General features: G+C 39.8%; 1 protein-coding gene across 2 annotated transcripts in view; it reads left to right on the top strand.

Moving 5' to 3' along the window:
* Positions 1–489: 489 nt before the first annotated feature.
* Positions 490–25207, top strand: part of ACP3 (acid phosphatase 3) — a 53303-nt gene continuing 28585 nt past the window's right edge. For both annotated transcript variants that reach the window (XM_081301799.1, XM_081301800.1), the window contains exons 1-5: positions 490–660; positions 13708–13803; positions 16625–16711; positions 17404–17556; positions 22391–22489. In XM_081301799.1, coding sequence (XP_081157925.1) covers positions 562–660; positions 13708–13803; positions 16625–16711; positions 17404–17556; positions 22391–22489 — 534 coding nt within the window. In that variant the 5' untranslated portion in view covers positions 490–561. The remainder of the gene's footprint in view (positions 661–13707; positions 13804–16624; positions 16712–17403; positions 17557–22390; positions 22490–25207) is intronic.

A 25207-nucleotide genomic window follows, 5' to 3' on the forward strand; every position in this document is an offset into this window, starting at 1 on the left:
TTTTCTTCAATTTTAAAACACCTCTAGGCTACAGGAGAGTTTAAGAAAATCAGACATCATGTTTGGCACGGGAACAGACCCCAAACATGTCCAGACGCGTCAGTTCCCTCCAGATTTCTCTTCCTTTGCTTGTGGATTCCCAAAAAATTAAGAATTGCTGTTCTCAGGCTTCCAAAGTCAGAACAGACCCTTTTTAAAGCAAGAGCTGGGACCTCAGACCATCTTCAGAAAAAATAAAGGTAAACTGCAAACAAGAAAAGAAAGAACTGATAAGTACTGTGTGACCTTGAGCAAGAGCATTTCCTCCAGTGAACCTCGTGGGGTCCTAACTTAAATGGAGGAGACCTTGATCTCCAATTCAAAAATTATATGACATTATTTACATGCCAAACCCCGCCCAAAACTTCCTGGAAATTTTACTATTTATGAGTTTGGCTCCTCCTCCCCTTTCAATCCTTTGATTAAATAGCTTCCCTCCTGAAGGGTTTTGAAGCTGGAGCAGCACCTTCGGACTCCTGCCAGAAGCAAACTCTGTCTGACGTGAGCGTTGCCTCTGTCCACATGGCCAGGGTGGCGAGACTCAGCCTTGGCTCTCTGCTTCTGCTTTCTCTCCTGCTGGACCAAGGTGTGCTAGCCAAGGAGTTGAAGTTTGTGACATTGGTAAGTACGCTTTTGTCATTGCTTTCTCTTTGAGCCTGTGTTACCAGCAGGGTCTCGAAAAGTCAAGGATCAAGTTTCACTTTTCTGTTGTCTCTGGGAGACCAGGGTCTGTTTAAACTCAGAAAGCAAGTTCCTCTTAATGAAGACATAACAAGGACGTGCCCTAACAACAACAAAAAGGTGTGCTGACTTTTTTTTTTTTTCTTTCCGTTTGCCTTTGTTGGTGTTATTTATTGACTCACTCACTTTAGAACTGCCCTGATTTCGGATTGCTTTTGACAGCCCTGAGAAGCAGAAGCGGCAGTTGGCACTGTTTATATACCAACAGCTAACCTAGCTTTGTTCAATGTGATGATTATTTGTTGGCAAACAGAAAAAAAAAAAAAAAACTGTCATTATCTGAACTTAGCAGCCCCTTCCCCTTATGTTATCACGTTTAGAAATGGACTTTGTTTGGAATGACTTCCAGATACATAGATTGAGTTGGTCCTTTAAATGGTACTTTTCCCTAGCCGTGGCCTGTGTGCTGTGTTAGCCAAAGCGGGAGAGTGGGTGGCTGAAGCAAGGTGTCAGCAAAAGAGAGCAGACTACAGGCATTGTTTAGAAAGTGTATGGAAAGAGGGTTTGCAGAGGAAAGGGGATTCACCTCGGTATGTAGAAGTCTTAGATTTTCTGTTTCTTTCCCCCACTTGGGTTTTACTCTGTCTCTAGGCCTGTCTTGCTCTTTCTCACCCCTGCATTTTTTTTTTTTTTATATAATGAGTGTGGGATGATGAATAAGCATTTTTTTGTAACAATGCTTCAAAATCATTTTTTTTTATAATTTAGAAGAAAGCCACCTTTCAAAACTTAAAACTTAAATTTGAAGTTCCCATTCTCTCAGGATGGTGTATTCAGAACTTTCTGCTTTGCTTTCTATAGGAAATCTGAATATCACATGTTTATGTAAATCATGATTCTTAGTCCAGTAAATCTTTACTGAATCACCAACATAAAAGTGATAGAAAAACCAGAGAGACCCATTGCCGGTTTGTGTACAAACAATGGCCAGCTGTCAGACTTCAGCGCTGAAAACCAGCCCATCAGGCACCTTCTGTAAGGAAACCCTTTCAAGCTAGACTGTTATTTATATTCCGGGTTTCCTTGCCAACATGTGCATTAGAAAAGTATAGGGACTCTGGAAAATGTACTACATTCTGTCATTTCTGCCGCTCTATAAACCTGGGACAAGCTGGTTGAACGGCAATCTTTGTTGAGATATTACAGTGAACCCTTCGTGGTAGATTCTCTCCTCCAGGTTTTACCAACAGCTCAGGATAACTTCTCTCCATTTCCCCTCCACTCTTGGTTAAAGTGCATTCAGGAACTACAAGTTAATTCTTTTCCAAGAAAAAAAATAAAAATAAAGAGGTAGCTCTCTTGGAACTAAAAAAATCACCAAATTTCCCATGAAGCTAATGTTCACTATTTTTCCTACGATGGCTTCCTTCTATTAATGTTAAATAAATTGCAGTTTAATGCATCTTCCGTGGCCCTTAACAAAACAACTCTCTAATGGTTTAAACCAGACGATGTCATTTCTTCTTTTCATTGACTATAGAGAATTGTGACTATAAATGTTTAAATCGTTTACTGATTTTAAAAAATCCTTAGAAAATTGTTAAGAAGTCAGGCATGGTGACACACATCTATATCCCTATAATCCCAGCAACTCAGGAGGCTGAGGCAGGAGAATCCAAGACCTGCCTCAGCAACTTAGCAAGGTTCTAAACAACTTAGCCAGGAATGTGGCTCAGTGGTTAAGCGCCCCTGGTTTCAATTCCCAATACTAAAAAAGAAAAAAAAATATTAACAGAAGCAGAATAAAAGAAAAATGCCAATGACTAAAGTGGCTATGTTAATAAACAATAGTTAACTGAGTACTTAACTGCATTCCAGGTACTATTCTGAGACATCAACGTGTGTAATGTCACATAATATTCCTTCAACAATTCTACAAAGTAGGATTGCTACTTAGAACACAGGAAGACCAGTTAAATTTTAATTTCAGATAAACTGAGACTCTTTTTTTTAACATAAGTATGCCCCATTTAATATTTGAGCATCTTGTGTTTCTACTTATTAAATCTGGCAACCATTCCATAAGGAGTTTTTAAAAACATATTCCTGGACTGGGGTTGTGGCTCAGTAGTAGAGCGCTTGCCTTGTACATGTGAAGCACTGGGTTCGATCCTCAGCACCACATAAAAAATGAATAAATAAATTAAAGATATTGTGTCCATCTACAACTAAAAAAGATTCTTTTAAAAAACATATTCCTATTTTATAGATAAAGAAATTAAGCTGGGTGCGGTGGCACACACCTGGAATTCCAGCCGCTTGGGAGGCTGAGACAGGAGGATCACCAGTTTAAATCCAGCCTCAGCAATGGCAAGGCGCTAAGCAACTCAGTGAGACCCTGTCTCTAAATAAAATACAAAATAGGGCTGGGGATGTGGCTCAGTGGCCAAGTTCGATCCTTGATACCTTCCCCCCCCAAAAAAAAAAAAAAAGAAATGAAGCACAAAGAGGCTACATACCTTGTTCATGGTCACCCAGACAGAGTGGTGAAGATAGGGTTTGAACCCAGGCTGACTGACCCCAGAGGCCATGCCCCTCCCTAATCATGAGGTGTAGTCTGTCTCTGCTGTGGCTATATAATCCAGCAAGGGAGCTGGTATGAGATACACATTAGGTTTACTATATTTGCCTGACTCAGAATAAGTAGATGATTTCCTTGCTTTTCCTCTGTAATCCAAAAAAAAAAAAAAATAAGTTATTCTACTCTGAAAAGCTGCTCTCAGCAGAAAAGTCAGGAAACTGTCCTTGATTCTTGTTCTCACCCATGAAAAGTCACAACGTGATCTTTTAAAACAGATTCACCAAAGCGCATCCCATCAATGGCTAGTTGGACCACTTATTAACAGATATCGCAGGAGAGAAAAAGACAGGTTTCCAAAGTAAGTCAGAATGCAGGCTACACTGTGTGAAAAGGTCTCTTTAATGCAGTACTTCTCAAAGTCTTCAGTATGCACTGTGGCTTTCAAGGAAAGGATCTAGAAAATTGTTTCCTAAAGTGACCGTGGCATCCACCTCCCCTCTCTTTTCCCCAGAATATCCTTACAGAATTGCTATTTTTAACTTTATAGTAAGTACTGTGAGTTCCTATGTTCTCATTAACCAGCTTCGATAATTATCACCCAGGGCCAATCTTGTTTCATCTATATGCCCACTCATTTCCCACACACACCTGTTGCCTTTTTTTAAAGTAATCTTGTACGTCATATCATTCCACCACAAATGGGAAAATGCCATTTAAAAGCGTAATCTCTCCTTGAAACAGGAAAAACCACAAGTTTGGTTATTTCAGACAGAGAGAAAAATTCCATCCCCATTCCACTGGGGTTTTCCAAAGAAAGGGATGATGAGTCACAAGGTATAAGCTCTTTTCATTCTCCATGGTTGACATTCATGCAGAATTATTATATGATTTCATAGGACATCCTTGACAGAAACAGCCTTTAGATCCTAAGCATGTTGTCCTTTTACCAGGATGAGTAACTTCCAAATCATGGTTGGACAAATTCAAACCATGCCACACACTACACATTTCAAGGTTCTTCCTCACTCCTCCTCCCCAGGCAGGCAGCCCAATCTTGCTATTAATTTTCTGATGCTATTTGCCAGAAGTTAAAAGCCACACTGAGGAAAATATTCAACTTCCATTAACTCACGTTCCACCATCATTTATCAGGTTTGGAACCTCAGACGGGTCACTTAATGAAGCAACTGAGCTTCAGTGTTCCCAAACTTAATTTCCCCAACTTAAAGTTAGAAATAACAATCATAACTATGCTTCCTATTTGAAAGAGGATCAAGTGACCTGATAGACATGTGACTATGTAAGGTTAACTGGATGTCCTCAGTCTAAAATGGAACCTTTCCAACTTTTAGATCCTTAATTATTCTTTTATTAAAATGGTGTTAGAAAACATAAAATTTACTATCGTAACCATTTTTAAGTGAACAGTTCAGTGGCATTAAGTACATTTATGAGTTGTACTTCCATCACCTGCATCTCCAGAACTCCTTCCATCTTATAAAACTGAAACTCCATATCCATTGAAAAATAGATCCCCTTTCTTCCTCCTTCTAGCCCCTGGCAAATGCCATTCCATGTTCTGTCTCTGTGAGTTGGGTTAGTCTCAGTAGTTGTCTTTGTTTGACCTGCTTATTTACTTAGCATAGTGTGTTAAGGTTCTAGATGATCCTTCATTATTACAGAACTTGCAACTTGAATAAGAACACATGTGACTTAAAGGAAGCAATGAAAGGAGAATAGAATGGAAGTGTTAAATATTTACCATCTCTCCTAGAACCTTGGACACACTACTTAGCTTCTCTGCACTCAAGCCTTCCCCTCTATGAATTTTAACTTATTTTTTCATGATGGAGGCACAGTTCTGGGGGTCCAGTATGGCTTGAGGAAGGGAGAGGAGGGAGGGGAGAACAGAGAGGGGCTCTGACCATAGTTCAGACAAGGCATGGGGAAGACCTAAGTTAGATCAGGAAAAAGGAGAATTGGAAAAGAATGGATAATTGTTTTGAATTGTGAAAGCAGAAACCCTGTGGGTTAAATGTGAGTAGTAAGGAAAAGGGAGAAACCAAAAGGATTCTGTGTTTTCTAACTCGGGTTACTGGAAAGATAGTGATGCCCAGGAGATAGAAAGCATAAAAGATACTAAACATCGGGAAAACCTAAGGAATATGAGGTATAAATACCTAAGAAATTTATGGTACTCCTGACTATACAACACAATACAGCAGGCCTAAGACTCAGACTACCTGGGTCTGAATGTCTGCGCAACCCCTTACAAGCTATGTGATTTTAGATGAGTAACTTGAACTATATGTGCTTCAGTTTCATTATCGATTGAATAGAGATAAAAGCACCTGGAGGAGTTGTTGTGGAGCTGTGATAAGTACAAAATGTACATATCAGCCCCTTTATAAATGTCCCAAACATTGTCACTAAAATTAATATGCATATATCCACATGATTTCCCTGTGCGTCTTATGATATTCATGTGACCAGTTAATTAAAATGACGGGGGTTACTTAATTATTTATTTGGTATTGGAGATTGAACCCAAGGGCTCTCAACCACTGAGTCACATCCCCAGTGGGTCTTTTTGTATTTTATTTTGAGACAGGGTCTCACTAAGTTGCTTAGGGTCTTGCTAAGTTGCTGAGGCTGGCTTTGAACTTGTGATCCTTTTCTCAGCCTCCTGAGTTGCTGGGATTACAAGTGGGAGTTTCCAGGTCCAGCTTAAATGCCAAGGGGATTTTTTGTTGTTGTTGTTGTTTTCTGAAGTTATTCTCTTTATTTTAAAAAGGATGAGGCATTTATGCATCTTTTAAATTTGATCAGTTTTTTTCTCAACATTGGGCCTCTGATCCGATAAAAACTGGAGAAATAGGGCTGGGATTGTGGTTCAGTGGTAGAGTGCTTGCCTAGCATGTGTGAGGCACTGGGTTTGATTCTCAGCACTGCATGTAAATAAATAAAGACCTGTTAACAACTAAAAAAATATTTTTTAAAAAAACTGAAGAAATACATTCAAAATGTGGCTCCAAAAGTTAAACAGATTTTACACATCGATGGACTCACCCATTGAGTTCTTTCATAACTTACCTGGAACAGACCAGTTATTACCGTGTTTTTATTTCTCTTCATCTCCATTGTTTATGTTTGAACAGTGCTTTGGGCTACAGGCATGAAATTCGCAAGATCTGTAAGTCCTTCCCACACACATTTTTTTTTCCACTTCTGTTAAAGCAGAATTGCAATTATAGCTAACAGATTGTGACCTTCCACCAGATGCCAGGCACTTTATTTATTTATTTATTTTGTATTTTGAATCCTTACAATTACTGATAAGGCACATAATATTATCTACCTACCTGCCCAAAATTAGTACCCAGCAATCCATTCAAATCATTAATCCATCAGATGGATTAATAGGTTACACTAATTAGGCTACAGCTCTCCTAACCTAATTACTCCACCTCTAAATATTCCTGTGTTGTCTGACCCAGGAGCTTATTGGGGGACATCTCATAATCTAAACTATCCTGGGGACTCGAGATGTAACTTCAGATGGCCTATCTAAACCTTCAGACTTGGCAAGAAGGTCATCACATGAAACTTTCTATCAGAAAACAGAAAGCAGGACTTTCATCTTGCCTCACAAATAACCCTACAGTGTCTTTTCTCTAACGTGTGACTCCCTTGTCATTGGAACCAAGGAACAGCACATTGTCTTTGGAACCCTGCAGGTTCTTCAGAGACGCTTGCTGAGGACACCACTGTACTCTGAGTGTTGGGGTTGGGCCAGAGAGGAGGTCAGTTCAGTTTGCTTACAGGAATTTGTCCCCAGTTTTAGGCCCAAGTGTTTTGCAGATTTTCAGGACAGTGAATTCATCAGGTAAATTGTATGTAGCCCAAGACATTTCAGCCAACCAGGGTGCCACTGTGGGCACTTTAAGATTTCAAAATGTCCTAAATCCAAAGGAATAATTAACTACTGTTCTTAGGTAAATGCAAGCAGAGGAGAGATGATCAGAAATCAATAGGAGTATTTCCTAAAGGAGAGGACTGTTTCTCTTTGCTCAACAGGTACTTCTCATTTGTCCTCTATGCTACAAAATATTGCCAGCAGGAAAGAGAATATAGGATAACTAGGTTAAATATGTAATATAATAACAAAAAATAGCAACAAATGTAAAATAAATCCCATATATTGAATGCCTCCCGTGTGCTCAGTACTATGCTGATAACCTCACATATAATACACATTTAATTCTCATGCTGTTCCTGCTTGTTAGATAATGATTTTCTTGTCATACAGAAAAGGAAATTGAGGCATGCAGAAGGTTAAGTTAAATCATTTTCCCAGGGTCTCTCAGCTAGTTGACAAGACAAGTATGTTAGCCAGCTTTTTGTCCCTGTGACCAAAATAACTGTCAAAAATGGCTTGAAGGAGGAAAAGCTTATTTGGGGCTCACAATTTCAGAGGTTTGAGACCATGGGTGGCCAACTGCATTTGCTCTGTGTTTGAAGTGAAGTAGAACATCATGGTGGAAAGATGTTGTGGAGAAACTCTGCGCACAGCAGCTGGCGGGGAGAGAGAGAGAGAGAGAGAGAGAGAGAGAGAACGAACAGGCACATGACCAGTCAGGAACAAGAAGATGTAGTACCCCAGGGTATGTTCCTAATGACCTGTTTCCTGCAGTCATGCTTCATCTGCCTACAGTTCCCACCCAATAGTCCATTCAAATTATTAACCAAATAGATTATGAAACTATAGTTCTCATGATCCAATCTTTTCACCTCTGAACATGGCTGTGTTGCCTAATACGTGACAATTATAGATTCAAAACACAACAGCAAGGGTTTGACACCTGGCCTAAATGACTGGAAAGTCAGAACTCTTTGCTGTATTATTACAAAGCTTGCGCACAATGTAATACACAGATTTCACCGCTTCCCTTTCTTGCATGTCTCTAGTTCTTCCTGGGTCCTGGATAAAAGTCCTGGTAGTCCTGTCTCAAGGGGAATGCAGGATGTCTCTCATGCTGATTCCTTTCCTAGCCAGTCAGCTTGTCTTTTGGAGTGGCATTCATTTACATGAATCATCATTTTTGCCCGAAATATTTTATTTTTTCTAATAATCTTTACCAATTGATTTATTTCTCGGTTCCTGAAAAAAAAAAAAGAAAAGAAAATGGACTTTTTTGAATGGAAATCTTTGTGCATCAAAAGATTTTTAAGATTTAGAATGTGCCTTAAAAAAAATCGGGAGAAGAATTTGATATCAAGAGCCAAAGTCCCTTTCAGGATTTCCAGAGTCATCCCCCAGTTTGTGTTGTGTCATGAGTTCCCAGCCTGACATGATGGAAGGATGTTTTATGAGACTCCAGGCTAATCTAGGGGCAGACTCGCTGTTTGAGGATCAAAGATACAAATTAAGAAGAAAGAAGGGAAAGATGAGGGAAGGAAAAAAAAGAGAGGAGTATGCATGGCACACTTTGCTGATGAGTGAGGATGAAAATCAAAAACCCTTATGAAATGGAAAGGCTTGAAAGAAAGCCACCAGGTACCTGGGGAACTAGAGCCAATCCAGGATCCAAACAGGCCTGTGCATGTCTGTGTGTGTGTGTGTGTGTGTGTGTATTAATATGTTCCAGGCACCATTTGGAGATATAGAGAGCTTCTGGCAGCTTTCAAGGAGTTCATAGGAAGAAAGGGAGCCAATTGGTTTTTTTGTTTTGTTTTGTTTTAGTTTTCGTTTTATTGATTTTTTAAAAATAAATGATTTCAATTTTGAATAAATAAAATTAAAAAAAAAAACAAGAAAATATCAGAGATGAAAACAAAACAGTGAGATGAGCTTGAGATTGAGCAGGACTTTCTTTATAATGGATAGTCCAGGAAGGCCTCTCTCCAGCGACCATGTTTTCCAGGACATGAATTTAGTGAGTGTGTGTGCCAGCAGAAGTAAAAGTAGGACATTCAAAGCCAACAGAACATCCGAGGCAAAGCCATTAGAACTGGAAGAGCAGAAGGACCCTTGTGGCAAAGCAGACTTAGCAAGAATGTGAGGTGAGGACATGAGGTTAGAAGAGGCCACATAGGTAGGGTCTTGTGGATCCTTGTAAGAACTTTAAATCCTGTGCAAAGAGAAGTAGAACACGATGTCTTAGGATGATGAGGATCTGAATGAAACAAGCCTAAGGACACACAAGTTGAAAATTGTTGGAGTCAGTGGTGGGCTTACAAGAGCTCATCATGAAAATCTCGACTTTCATATACATCTTTAAAGTTCTCCATGAAAGAACATTTAATACAATGAGAGAACATGAGGGCATCCTAATCAGTCAAGTGGCATTCTGATTGACATTTTGTAAAGGAGCACGTGACTGCTCGTGGACAGAAGAACTGGACTTGTCTTGACCATACTCATCAGTGTCCCCACATCCTAAGCCACACACCAAATCTGTTTAGCAGATTCCATGCAGCAGGGCCAGTCATGGGAGATGAACTTTTGTTTTTTTTAAGATTTCCTATAATTTTGCAAAGGTAAAATGAATGTAATGTAGTGGGAAAACTATGACCAAGCAATTATGATCTGGACAACTCGTTCAATTGCCTTGAGCCTCAATTTCCTGGTTTGCTGAGTGCCCTTATTCCTGCCCTTATTCAGGAATTAATAAATTGCAAGGAAAGGATTCTACAAAGCATGAAGGTTTGTGCAAACATAAGGTGTTGTTATTATCTTGGACAGCTTCCTATTGGGATTACTACTTAATACTGCAAAAATTGACTGCTAATAATGTTGGGTTTTTTTGTTGTTGTTTTGTTTTGTTTTTGTGGTACTGGGGCTTGAACCCAGGGTTTTGTGCATGAAAGGCAAGCACTCTACCAGCTGAGCTATATTCCCCAGCCCCTAATAATATATTTTTAAGTTACTAAAGGATTTCACAGAGTAGGATTGTTAGACTGAAACAGAGATAATAAATCTGGTAAAGCAGCAGTTAAGAACATTGTCCTACTACAACCTTAAGAATGCCTAAATAGCAGGGTATGGTGGCACATGCCTATAATCCCAGTGGCTCCAGAGGTTGAGGCAGGAGATTGTGAGTTCAAAGCCAGCCTCAGCAATTTAGTGAGGCCCTAAGCAACTCAGTGAGATCCTGTCTCTAAATAAAATACAAAAAAAGGGTTGGGGATTTGACTCAGGGCTTAAGTGCCCCTGAGTTCAATCCTTGGTACCAAAAAAAAAAAAAAAATGCCTAGACATCCAGATGTAGTGGCACATACTTGTAATCCCAGTGGTTTGGGAGGCTGAGGCAAGAGGATCACAAGCTCAAGGCCAGCCTCAGAAATTTAGTGAGGCTGTAGCCAACTTAGCAAGACCCTGTCTCAAAATAAAAAAATAAATAAATAAAAAGAGCTTGGGATGTGACTCAGTGGTTAAATGCCCCTGGGTTAAATCCCTGGTACCAAAAAAAAAAAAGTATGTCTAGAAATACTTAAAGGACTCCAGTTGGCTTGTGGAACTCCAGAAGCTCAAAGAACACCATCTGAACACATGGAAGCATTTACACAGGCACACACACTTTCTCTCACACACACATATGCAGGCTTTTTGATTCCCATCCCAGAGGAGGGGGTTGGTTTAGTAGGCATTTCTATAGGAATTCTCCTGCAAAGAATTCACAGCACATTTGAGCCACTACCTCAGTAACTCTCAAATCTCACTGAATCAGAGGGCAGTGCCCTTGTTTCTGAACATAGTTCAGAGTGAGGAAGCTTGCACAAGTCTCGTGATTACGTTCTAGTGCTCTGCTTTTCAACACACACCCTGCTCTGACAACCACACTTTTTTTTTTGTCTCAGGTCATTCTGCCATTTGGATGCATAACCTCAGATGGATTTATATATTTATTGTGGTGCTGGCTAGGCAAGCACTTTTCCACTGAGCTATATACCCCTAGCCCTTTTTTAAGTTTCCAAGAAAAAAAAAATTTTTTTTGATTACTGGGATTTGAATCCAGGGGTGCTTAACCACTGAGCCACATCCCCATTCCTTTTAGTTCATCTTAAGGTACAATCTCACTAAGTTGCTTAGCGTCTTGCTAAGTTGCTGAGGCTGGCTTTGAACTTATGATCCTCCTGCCTCAGCCTCCCAAGCCGTGGGGATGACACTCATATGCCACCGTGCCCAACTCGGTTTCATTCTTAAAGTCATGCACATAATTCATGGTGCCTTTGGGATTGTTTCTTTTGGATTTGTTTTGTTTCTGACGCAACACACACACACACACACACACACACACACACTCATGCACATGTATACATCCCAGTCTTAGAGGAAAAACGTACATTTAGTAGAGTCTATAAAAAATTCTCCAAGTCCCAGATCATCCTGATTATCTGTGGGAAGTCTGAGGAGCGAACCTGGAGCAGTGATCCTCCCTCAGCAGTGGGGAAGCTTGTGGTGTGGAGGACCCACGGCCTGCGTCTGATGAGCACTACGGCTTACATGCTGAGCAAGCTTGGGCAGCTCCCTTACTTAAAGCCAACTTCTTCATATATGAAATGGAAATAATAATAATAACTGCTTTGTAGAATTGATGGGAGGATTAAATGTAGGGGAAGCACCTGGCATGTTTCCAGGACAAAGCAAGTGAAAGGGTGAGGAGCTGCTGTTGTGTTATTGAATTGCATTGAATCATTTCAGTACAAGATGTCTCATCTGACTTCTCCTTAGCTGACTCGGGCTTTCAGCTGGGGGTGATTTCGGTTTTTATATTGTCACAGTAGAGGAACATTGCTTTTATCTAGTGGACAGAGGTCACGTTCTGCTAAACCTCCTACAATATGCAAGACAGCCCCACAGCAGAGAATTACCCAGCCTAAAACATCAATAGCACTGAGGTTGAGAAACCCTGGGAAACACCCAATACACAGCTAAGAATCTATTGACACCATATGACAACTTTAATTACCCAGATCTGGGAATGTATGCTGGCCAATTATTTGGGATCTAAAAAGTCTAAGATGTGTTTGGATTGTTAAAAGAGAAGCACTAATAGTTAGCCTTGGTAGTTCCTGATGGTGATTGAGTCACCCTTAGAAACTAGTAAGTAGCAGTAGGTGCTCACAAGACAAAATGCAGCTTTTCCTCCTGCTGGAAGGTGACTGACCATTCATGACCTTATTTCCGTAACTGACCCAAACAGTTTGTTACAATCCACTACACAGCTGTTCCTTTGTTTCCTGTAGCCTGTTCCATGGAGGTTTTCAATTCTCACTGGTTTAGGGAGCCAATGGCTTTCTTCAATACCAGAGAGACAATCCAGGTCTTCAAAGAAGCCCCCTGCCCTGTCTTGGAATTCCTTCTCAAAGATAACTAAAGTTTGAGAGTGCTGCTTATTCTGTGTCTATTGAGCTGTTTTACAAGGTTTCAAAAGAGCAATCTCTTGGCTTACTCTTCAATGGAACATTCTAGCCAGGTAGTATAAGCAACAAGTACAGGTGATCTCAGATAAAGCACAGCATTATGCAGACGCAGCTTCCTCTATATTAAAAATATTTGCTGACATCAGTGTAGACTTTGTCTTATACTTCTTGAGTATTTTTCTTTTTCTTTTTTTACTTTTTACTTATCAAATAGCTTTGGTTTTGGTGGGATATGCTATTCTGAAAGCATATTATAATCAAAGTGCCAAGGTTCCAAAAGTCCACACTCTTTCCAAAAAGAAATGTTCAGTGAAAATTGTAGGATGTGCACACAAATCCAGAAGTGCGTTATTATAGAGTACTGAGAATCAGCTTTCCAAATCTCCCTATCTGTAATTCCTTTATCCTTAACCTCCTAAAGCTAATAAATCATTGTCTCAAAATTTTCACAAATGGAATGTGTTGCTTAAAATCACTATTTCTATTAAATGTAAAATTTTAACACCATCATTTCAGTAATCATAATTAAGGGAAGAATTTCTCACCAGTGTCTGTCTGCAATAAAGTGGTTCTGTGAGCTTTGTGTTCCTTCCTACCCTATCTGACATAGAAAGGACTATCTCCATGCATGTATCATCCATCTCCCAATGGCTAATCATCCTGATTCTAACATTATCTTCAACTTAGGAAAAGTCTTAGTGAACTTTGAATAGTGATTCTTAACCTGAGGTTTACTTGGAAAGATCTTTAAAAAAAAAAAAAATTCTGGAGCCCTGGCTAAAACTCCAGACTAATTAAATCAAAATCACTAGAGATACTTTTGGTTTAATTAGTCCTCAGAATTTTCTAGAACTTCCCAGGCCCAATTCCAGTGGGCCTCCAAGGTTAAGAACCAGAGGTTTAGAAGAAACTATTATGACAAACAGAAGCAAAATACCCAAGTGAAGTTTGTAAAACTACTGTCTCACATGTCTTTTCAGGTATTTCGGCATGGAGACCGAAGTCCCATTGAGACATTTCCTAACGACCCCATTAAGGAATCCTCCTGGCCCCAAGGATTTGGCCAGCTCACCCAGGTTGGTTGGATGCCCAGCTGAAAGTTGTGGATGAGTCTCCAGGGTAAATGTGTGTAGAATTGTCACTGTTTTGATGCTTTTTACCTTTTTGGCTTTACCCAAGCACAGGAGCTATATATGGACAACAGAATCTGTGAATTTAGAAATGTTGAAGAGAGAGAGAGGGGAAAAAAAATCTTCTAATCAATAAACTGAATCTGTACTTGGCTCTGTGTGTTCTCATATTCTCCATCAGAAGAATCAGATTAAGGGACAACTGTGTCAGAGACGAGAATTTTTTTTATTGGCACCTCTTGCTGGAGCAGAAAGGAGACACAGCATTGACCCAGCTGGCTCTCAGAACAAAAAAAAAGGGAGCTAGTTGTTAAGTCTGTAAGGGTCGCAGGGGTGGGCTAGAGTCTAGGAATTTTAATGGGCTTTGGGAACAATTTCTGAAATGTTTTCTTTTATCATTTATTTTTATTTATTTTATTGGTGCATTATACATAATAATGGAATCCGCTGTGCCATATTCATGAACATAGCATAACTCAATCAGTCTCATTCTCCAGGACCTTCCCTTCTTCCCCTCTTCTTCCTCTCCATCCACTTACTCTACTGATCTCTCTTTGATAATTATTATTATTGTTGTTAATTTAATTAGCGTGTTATATACATAATACACATACATTATAAAACGGGATTCACTGTGGTATATTCATACATGGACATAGAACAAATTGGTAGATTTCGTTTCCCAGTCTTCCCTCCTCCCTCTCTCTCCATCCCCTTCCTCTGCTGGCCTCTCTTCTGTTTTCGTGAGATCCTCTAAGGTGCTTTCCTTTCCGGCCCCTCGCAAGCACTTCAGCCTTGAGGCAGGCAGACAGTCTGGAGCCAAAGGCTGCATCTCTCCCTGTATCATCCTTTCGCTTTGTGATAAGAGTGAGTCACTGCAACTATAGGAAAATTCATAGGTGGGGGTGGAAAAAAACACAAATTATGGGAGAAACAAGTTAAGGATCCTGAGAATTTGCTGTTTGGGTGACTTCTCAACAGTATTGTCCTTTATGTTGTTTATTTTTGGAGAATCATGGGGAGGGGATCCTGGCTTTCATGATGGCAGCTGTTTTCTGAAGTTGGTAAGACTGAGAGTGAGTGAGAGGCTAGGGGATGACACCATCATGCTCTTACTAGCTAACAAGCCAAAGTTAAGGTCCCTGGGTTCATTTGCCTTTGGTGGGGGTGGGGGTGCTGTTTCATGTGATTCCTCTGAAGTAATGACATTAGAATTTGATGTTTAACCAGCTGGATGCATTGGGATGGAGTCTCAAGCTTTCGTGTGCAAATGTTTTGTTAAAAATGCAGATTCTAATTCAGCAGGTCTGATGCGAGGCCTGAGATTCTGCATGTCTGGCAAACTTCCAGATGATGCCAGTGGTACTAGTATATGGCACACTCCTTAAGTGGTAAAGGTTTAGAGCTCCAATTTCTGCCTTTGGCCAGGAACTTCTAATTGGCATAATGATGGGACGATGAATCTCTAGATCAATGGCTCTCAAAGTATGGGCCCTGGACCAGCAGCCTCATCATTGCCCAGTACCTTGTTTAATGTAAATTCCCTGGCCCTGCTCTATAACAGTAAGTTAGAGATGTTAATGCTAAAGCCTAGAAATTTATGTTTTAATAAGTCCCCCAGGTCATTCTATGTGCCATTCTGAAATGTGAAAACCATTGCTTTGTACAGGAGATGACTGTTTCCCCCAAAAGTTAGCCATAAGAACACAACAAGACCCCAAATCCCTGCTCATCAGGTACCCAATCATGGTCCCCACATCATTCTTTCCCCACATTCATCCCCATGGAAGGTGATAATAGTGGTGCTCAACAGTGACAAGCTAATGAGCAGGTGCAGCCAAGCAGCACCCTGCAGCCACATCCTCTCTAGCTCTTGAAATCTGAAGAGGCTCTGGATTCAAGACAAATCTGCAGCAGTGTTCTCAAAGCATGGTGCTCTACTTCCTGCATCTGAATCAGTTGGAGTACTTGTTAAAATGCCAATTCCATGACCCCCTCCCCCCAGGATACAATAAGCTAGAATTTGGGGGGAATCTGTATTTCAACAGCACTTCTATGTAGTTTTATTCCTGATGCTCAGTAATACTTGAGGACCACTGAGCTAATGCAATGCATCTCAGTGTTTGCTGTCCCTTAAAAGGTCTCAGAGAGCTTGCTGAAAACATATTCCTAAGCTCCACCCTCTAAGATTCTCACTGAGTGGTCAAGAGTGGGGCTCCAGAATTGGATTTCGAATGTGATCTCAAGTGATGTCTATATTTCTGACTCACAGATTACACTTTGATTAATAAGTTTTAGTCCTTTATGAACCAGTCATAAATAAACTGTATGGATAATAAATCATTCATTGCATCCAAAGGTTGAAAGGCACCTTCAGATTCATCAAGCCCACCTTCACCACATAGTTGGATTTCATTCACAAAATCCCCACCTATCCGTCAACCAGTCCCTTTCAATACCCTACCATCAAGGATCCTACTACCAAACCAGAGATGAGTCATTTATTTTAATTAGGTCAATCACCAACTATCAACTAAACACATATGAGGTGCAAGTTCCTATGTTACGTGCTAATTAAGGTGAATTCGTCTTCTCAGGGGGGGCGAGAGTCCTGACTAAAGATTGCAACTGTTTTTATTTTTATGTATCTATGTGTTGTTATTTTGCAACTATTGAATCATACCTTATTCATTCCACAGGTACAATTAGAAGAGAGGAGACAATTTCATTTACTTTCACTAACTTTTGCTTTTATTTTTTCCCATAGAGAGGCATGGAACAGCATTATGAACTTGGACAATATTTAAGGAAAAGATATGATAAATTCTTGAATAAGTCCTATAAACATGATCAGGCAAGTTGGGGTGCTAACGGCAGGAACCTTGACCCTTGAAAAGAATTAATTCTGAATATGTATAAGTGTTTTACCTGTTTTGTTTTCCAAGGTACTTATATTAGTCAGAGATCTTGTTTACAAATGTATTTGTCTTTATATGATTATTTATTCCTAAAACTGTACAAATATGAGTAAGTTCAAATTTTTATGGATACTTGTGTAAATACTTTGGCTTGGCAAGTAGACATTGCTAATTGGTATCATTTGTCAATTCAACTATTGTCCTTCTAGTTGGCTTTATCCCAAGGTATGCTCAGAATATTACTCATTTTATAACATATTATGTTTATGAAGTTACTACAATGTCTGCTAATAGTCCAGTGTGACTGTCCTGCTCTTTCTCTAGTACCTGGCCAGCTCCACAGAAGGGGTACAAGAGACCCTCATGTTTCCTCCAAATTGACTTCTGTTTTGAGGCATGGTGGTGCTCACCTGTAATCTCAGCAACTCAGGAGGCTGAGGCAGGAGGATTACAAGTTTGAGGCCAGCCCCAGCAACTTAGTGAGGCCTTAAACAACTTAGCAATACCCTGTTTCAAAATAAAAAATATAAAGGGCTGGGGAGGATGTGACTCAATGGTAAAATGCCCCTGGGTTCAATCCCCAGTACAAAAAAAAAAAAAATCTTCTACTTTGATTTTTCCACTCTAGGTTTATGTTCGAAGCACGGATGTTGACCGGACTTTGATGAGTGCTATGACAAACCTAGCAGCCCTGTTTCCCCCAGAGGGCACCAGCATCTGGAACCCCAGCTTACCCTGGCAGCCCATCCCAGTCCACACTGTTGCTATCTCTGAAGATCGGGTCAGTATATGGAGAGGTCCAGGAGATATCACGTGGCCCTGGAAGGAGGATTTCATGGGTTCTCAGAACAGTGGATTTGGGAGTCTGAAGACACTTTGGGCTGTACAGTTTTACTTCTTTCGTTTAAAAAAAAGAAAAAGGAAAAGAAAGAAGGAAGGAAGGAAGGAAGGAAGGAAGGAAGGAAGGAAGGAAGGAAGGAAGGAAAGAAAGAAAGAAAGAAAGAAAGAAAGAAAGAAAGAAAGAAAGAAAGAAAGAAAGAAAGAATGAATTAATTCAAGGGACAGTCATAGTAGTACATGGAAAACCCTAGGCAGGATGAGTAGGAACTGAATATTTCTTCAGATCTCTACCATCCACTTTGTTTTGCCACCATTTCAACTTCTGCCAGTTTGTCCCTCTTGACTCCTCCCTGTCTCTCTGTCTCCCTCCCTTCCAGTGGGCTGCTTTCAGTTTCTAGGCTTTGGGTGCCCAACACAATTTGGACACAGATCTCCCTGCTTACCAAAAACTCCCCCCCCCGCCCCGAGAAAAATCTACATTCCTAGGTAGGGAAAAAAAGAAAGAGCTGAGTTCATGATTGGTCCCCACACTTTATATATATGCCCTCATATTTACCTTTCATAACAACCTGGGATGGATAATACTATTGTTCTTTGATCGTAAGGAGAAAGACTGCTCAGAGAGGTAAAATAACAAACAAAATTTGTCCAAAGCCACATAGCTGGTAAACAGTACTCCTATGACCCAAACTAGATCTGTCTAGTTTTGTTACCTGTAAAATAGTGATTCTCAAACTTAGTTTGTCTATTTGAATCTCTTGGGGAGTTTTCAAAACTCCTAATGGCCAGGGCACTCCCCATAACAAACCAGAGTCTCCAGGCATCAGTATTTTAGAAATAGTATACCTAGATGATCCCATTGGCAGCCCAGCTTGAGAACTGTATACCAAGCTACCTCACTGGGACAGTGAGAGAAACACTCTAACTTATTTACCCAGGGTGGGACTAAGAACTCTAGCCTTTTCATAACACTTGATATTTTAAAAAACAGTAATAAATATATGTAACTAATATTCCAGTGTATATGTAGGAAATGGTTTGGAACAAGCAGTTCTTTCCTGATTTCCCTATAGTTACATCATAGGCAGGATCTATCTTAGATCACTTTCCATTTCTACAGGTGAGCAGCACAGACTAGGTAACTTATGAAAAAAAAAAAAAAGAAGAAGAAGAAGAAGAAGAAGAAGCTCATTTAGCTTGTAGCTCTGAGGCCAGGAGGCCAGGAATGTGGCACCAGCACCTGCTCAGCTTCTGAAGAGGGCTTCCTTGCTGGGTCATGATGTCATGATGTGGCAGAAGGTATCACATGGCAAGACAAAGCAAAGAGTACTTGATTTTATTTTTTTAAAAAAAGCTAGCCTGGTGCAATGGTGCACACCTGTAATCCCAGTGACTCAGGAGGCAGAGGCAAGAGAATCAAGAGTTCAAAGCCAGCTCCAGTAACTCAGCAAGGCCCTAAGCAACTTAGTGAGACCCTGTCTCTAAATAAAATATTAAAAAGGGCTCAGTGGTTAAGCGCCCCTGGGTTCAACCCCTGTACAAAAAGAAATTTAAAAAGCCACTCCTATAACAATAACCCATTAATCCACTTATGAGGGCAGAGCCCACTTGGACCAGTCACCTACCAAAGGTCACACCTCTCAACACCACTGATTTGGGGACAGTGTCTCCAACACAGGAATACTGGGGGACATTTTCAAATCATAGCACTACCTTATCTCTCTATGCCTGAGGCTTAGTGTGGACCCCCCAACACACATACACTTAACAATGACTTCCAGGATATGTTGCTGTCCTCTTTGTCCTGCCAGTAATTCTAGAGATTTGACTTAATTGCTGTACCTAGTGGCTTAAGAATTTTCCCCAAGTGCTTTGTAGAAACAGCTGTCCCCTGTCAACCCCAATCAAGATAAATCTATTCTAAATTGATCACTTCTGTGGTATGTCCTGAAAAGTCAGAATGGTTTATATATATCGTCTTCCTTTATAGAATCAGAAGTGGAGTATTATATTATCCATGTTCTTAAATTTTTGTGAAAATTATCTTCCAAAGAGAAAAAAAATCATTTTTCCCATAGGCTTTTCTGCAGAGATAAAGACCAAATAGGAGCACCAGATTTAGCCAACACAAACTTGGATATCTATTTAACCTGTAATCCAGAAAGACAGTAATTAAATTACATAGAAAGAGAATCCGGGTGCTGGGGTTGTGGTTCAGTGGTAAAGCGCTCGCCTAGCATGCACAAGGCACTGGGTTCAATCTTCAGCACCACATAAATGTAAAATAAAGATATTGTGTCCACCTAAAACTTGAGAATAAATATTTTTTTTATTTTTTTTTTTAGTTCTCGGCGGACACAACATCTTTGTTTTTATGTGGTGCTGAGGATCGAACCCGGGTCGCACGCATGCCAGGCGAGCGCGCTACCGCTTGAGCCACATCCCCAGCCCCAGAGAATAAATATTTTTAAAAAAAGAAAGAAAGAAAGAGAATCCAGGTACTATTAGAAGAGAAAAAAAGAGGGAGAGAGAAACAAGCAAGATTATCTACTGTTGGCTTCCAGCTACCTGCTCACTAAAGCAAACAAAGCTCTCCTGTCAGTTATGAAGTCTAACAAAATCCATCAATCAACACAAGGTTACTCCTAGAACTATGCTGGGTGTTATAGAGAAATATAAGAAAAACACAAGGCCAAGTTTCCTCCCTAACTTATGATCTGTTTGATGAAAGAAAATGATCATGAGTAAAGCATGCAGAACAAAATGGTAGAACATGACATCAAAGACAAGCTATACACGCTGAACGAGTTCAGAGAATAAAACCTGCATGAAACTCCCACAGGGAAGTGATTCAAATCTGCCTAGAGTAAGAACTTGAACCAGACCTCAGAGGTAGGAAAGGCAAGGGGTGCATGCATACACTCTTCAGTATCATATGGCAATGATTTAGAAGGAACAGACACTGGAGCCTCAGAGAATACTTGTTGATGCAATTCAGCAAAGAGGAAACGAAGGCCTGGAGTTAGATGATAAAAGATGTCAGAGGAAGGAAAGCCAGCAAGGTCACCAACAGGAGCAGAAATGACAAGGCAGGAAGCAACTTAGAAACATTTTCTGAGCAGCCACTAACACAACATCTCTGTTCTAGGAGTTGACACTATAGCAGTGAACCAGTCAAACAAGATGCTAGGTCTCTTGAGGGTCTATACTCTGTTTTAAAAAAAAAAAAAAATTTTTTTTCTAGTTGTAGATAGACACAATACCTTTATTTTACTTATTTATTTTTATGTGGTGCTAAGGATCAAATCCAGTTCCTCACACGTGCTAGACAAGCGCTCTACCACTGAGCCACAACCGCAGCCCCTGGGGATCTATATTTGATAGGATAAGAAAATACAGAAGTAAATAAAATAATTTCAGATGGTGATAAGTGTTTTGAGAGAAGTAAACACATTAACGTGCAGGCTGGCTGCAGGAGCCGAGCCGAGGTGAGTATCAGTGGGGGATCTGTTCCAGGCAGGGAGGAGTTAATGCAGAGACCCTCAACCAGGGTGTTTAGAGACAGCAAGAAGGCCCACAGTGTTGCTGGATGGGAGAGGATGGCAGAGTGTTTATTAGGGGCCACCTTCCTGTAGACTTTTTGAAGCCATGCTGAGTGTGGATTTTATTCCAGGTCAAATGAAAAGTTAAGGGAGGTTGGGAACCACGAAATAACCTGATCTGATGAATGCTTTAAAAGATAAAAATAAAAAGCAATAGTGTAGCTAGTGTGTGAAGAATGAATTGTGAAGGCAGAAGAAAAGGATTTTGATTGGCCAAATAGGAGGCATTCACGGTATTTGAAACACAGATGACCGTGGCAGGGACTGGTAGGGGACAATGAAGATAGAGAGGGGTCTGTTGGGTGTATTTTGAAAGCCGACAAACAAGGGCCTATTTTAGATCTATTTTGAAAATAGACGCCCCCCCCAAAAAAATGATTAGTCTATGAAGCCGGGTTGTAAATTTTGCCATTGGCAAAAGTGGAGAAAGTATCAAGAAGAAATGGCTTAAAGTGAGGAAGTCCACTTTGGCTCTGTCCATGTCAAGGAGAAATATACAAATAGTGTTGTCCAGAAATACAGGACAAATACAGAAAAGCAAGAGCAACAAAATGAACTTGGGTGTCACCCACCTGTAGCGCATAGTTAAAACCCCCAAGAGATCATCAGATGTAAACTCATTTTAGGATAATCATTTTGTCCTCCTAATAGGCTTTAAATTATATTTTCCCATACATTTAATATATACCCTTATTTTAACAGTCTGCAAATTTGCAAGAACCGAAGTCAATGAATGGTTAGTTGATCTCTTAAGATTCTTTCCCGACCTCTAATTTATTTTCCATATTCCTGGGGGAGAAGGGTATATAACCAATGGGCACCTAGTGCTAGAAATGAAAGGGGAGGAGGAAGAAGCAAGATAACAGTAATTCACAGCAAGTGTGAATATTTACAAACAGCACATTCCAATTTAGGCAAGTTCATGGAAGAAAAAAATCATCATAAAGGTTTTTTTTTTTTTTTCTGATCTGGGTACAGATGCTGTGGTTTTCAGACCTTCAGACCACTTGTCTTGTTTTCTCCTATTTTAGCATTGAGCACACGTCTAGCATATTTGAATCTTAATTTATTAAGGTTGCCTTTGACCAAACAAGGCTTAAAATAATGGCGCAGCTCCCTTGGCAAGGTGCTTCTGGCCAATCAAGGTCTTTATGCTCTTTCTTTTGTCCTCAGTTGCTCCACCTGCCTTCCAGGAACTGCCCTCGTTTTCAAGAACTTGAACATGAGACTTTGAAATCTGAGGAATTCCAGAAGAGGCTTCATCCTTACAAGGTTTACAGTGGGATTATTTAATAAAGTTTTGGCTTTTTTAAAGGGTGGGGGATGAATGTGTCTGTGGGTGGCTGGTGACAGCAATGGGTTAGAATATTTAATGAGGAAAATCATCTCTACCTGATCCCCTTCCCTATGTGGGAGACACAATCAGTAGAAAAGCCAAATCCTGTACCCGTGTCCCTGGCAGGAACCAGGTGCACATGAGTAGCTGGATGAGACTAACTGAGGTCTAAAATCATGTGCTTTCTGAGGCCAAGTGACTGGGGCCTGTCTTCCTACACAAGGGACAGGTCTTTTTTTGTTTTATAAAGGTCACCCCCATTTCAGGATGGCACATAAGGTAGAAGATGGAATGCTTTGTATTTTAAAAATTATCTTCCAAAGGAATACAGTGGAAAGTCTCTAATAACCCCTCCAATAATCAAAAGCATTCTTTTCTAATGTAGTCTTTCAGGTTTTTATGCTTATACCAACCAATACATGTATATTCTGGTAGTTTCTCCTTTGATTCCACAAAAAGTATGTACTATTCATAGGGCTGGGCACTTTGGTTTTTTTGTTCTTATTTTTTCATTGAATAAAATGTCTTGGAAATACCTTATATCTGCACATAAAAATATCCTTATTCTTTTCATTCTTTTTTTGTTTTGTTTTGGTTTTGTTTTGTTTACAAATGTGCAGTGTCTGAATCTATGGACATACCAGCATTTATTTTAATCCTTTCCTATTGATGGAATCGGGGGTCATCTCCACTCTTTTATTTTTTTTACCGTCTGTGTGAACACCTTGGGCATCTAAATAATTTCATAACAATATCCACGGGATAATATCTCAGAAGTAGAAATTCTGACTTACTTTGAAATATTATCAAATTATCCTCTGAAGAGATTGGACCGATTTCCACTCCCAGCAGAATGGCATGGGACAGCCTGTATGTCCAGGACCTTGCCAACAATGTGCAGGCCACTTTGGCAATGTGTGCCAATCTGATGAGGGAAAAATGGAGCCACTAGACACATCCTGTCTGCAATGAGGAGCAAGACAAGGAAGCTCACCCTCATCACATTACATGAGCCTGTGCTAGAGAACTTCTACAATGAGTCAGCTCAGGCATCTCCATCCAGTCAAATGCCATGTGTCTCTTTCCTACTCTTTTCACTTGACTATTTTTTTGTTGGAATAGTGGTTTTCTTTTTTCTTCAAAGTTTTAGGATTTTTCTCTATTTTAGTAGTTCTGTCTGTGACATGACGGGTGTTTATTATATTGTTGTTTGTCCCCTGACTTGGTTTTTCATGTCTCTGCCATGTAGATTGTAAGTGTATCCATGTATTCGTACATATCTTCTACGTTTTCAGTTATATTTTGAAAAGGCTTCCTCGGTTCTAGATTATTAAGTGAGTCTAGAATGCTTTCTTCTAATTTCACTACAGCTTTATTTCTTCATTTGTATATTGCACCCATTTACAGTTTATAGTGGTATTAGGTATCCATCCTGCCTAAGTTTTTTTTTTCTGTTAGATTATCTAATTGCCCCATCCCTTTTTATTGAATGCTTTCTGTTTTCCCACTAATCTGAGATATTATATATTGAAATTCCTGTATACATGGAGACGATTTCTGGACTTTCTATTCTATTCCATTGTTCTTATGAGCCAAAAAAAAAAAAAACCATGGTTGTAATTACTGAGACTTTATAATGTGTTGCTCACCCTCATTGTTCTATGTTTTCTGAGTTTTCATGGTTGTATTTTTACTGGTTCTTTTTAGTCATACATGACAATAGAATTTATTTTGACATAATTAGAGAGGCAAGAACTATCATTTGTTCGGTCCCCAGTATTTCCCCTTCTCTTTCCTTCCTCCTTTCTTCCGTTCCCTTCCCTCTATTACATTGGTCTTTCTGCTATTTACTTATAGTTTTATTTTTAATTAGTGCCTTGTGTGTGTGCATCATGGTGAGGGTCACTGTGATATATTCATATATGTACATAGAAATGTTAGGGCAGATTCTTTTCACTATCTTTCCCCATCCCATCTCTTCTCCCTTCCTTTCATTCCCCTTCGTCTACTCCACTGATCTTTCTTCTATTTTTCCCCCCTCCACACCTTATTTTGGCTTAGCTTCTTCCACATATTAGAGAGAATATTCAACCCTTGACTCTTGGAGACTGGCTTCTTTCACTTAGCACAATAGCCTCCAATTCCATCCATTTATTGGCAAATGCCATAAAGTCATTCTTCTTTATGGCTGAGAACTATTCCATTGTGTATATATACCACATTTTCTTTATTCATTCATTTGTTGAAGGGCACCTAGGTTGGTTCCATAGCTTGGCTGTTGTGAATTACACTGCTATAAATATGGGTGTGGCTACAGCTCTGTAGTATGCTGATTTTAAATCCTTTGAGGAGTGGGATACCTGGGTCAAATGGAGGTTCGATTTCTAGAAACCTCCATACGGCTTTCCTGAGTGGTTCACCAATTTGCAGTCCCACCAGCAACGTAGGAGTACACACTTCTCCCCATATCCTTGCCAACATTTATTTTTTACTTGTATTCTTGACAATTGTCATGGCTATATTTTTAATTTCTTTCTGCACTTTAGAATCAGCTTGTTTAACTTTTTAATGTTTTTACTGAGATAATATTAAATTTATAAGATAACTTAAGGAGAATTTGCAACTTTTCAATGTTAAGTCTTTCTTTTTCTTTT

Source organism: Spermophilus citellus (assembly GCF_964194105.1).
Source record: "Spermophilus citellus genome assembly, chromosome: 7".
Classification (NCBI taxonomy): domain Eukaryota; kingdom Metazoa; phylum Chordata; class Mammalia; order Rodentia; family Sciuridae; genus Spermophilus; species Spermophilus citellus.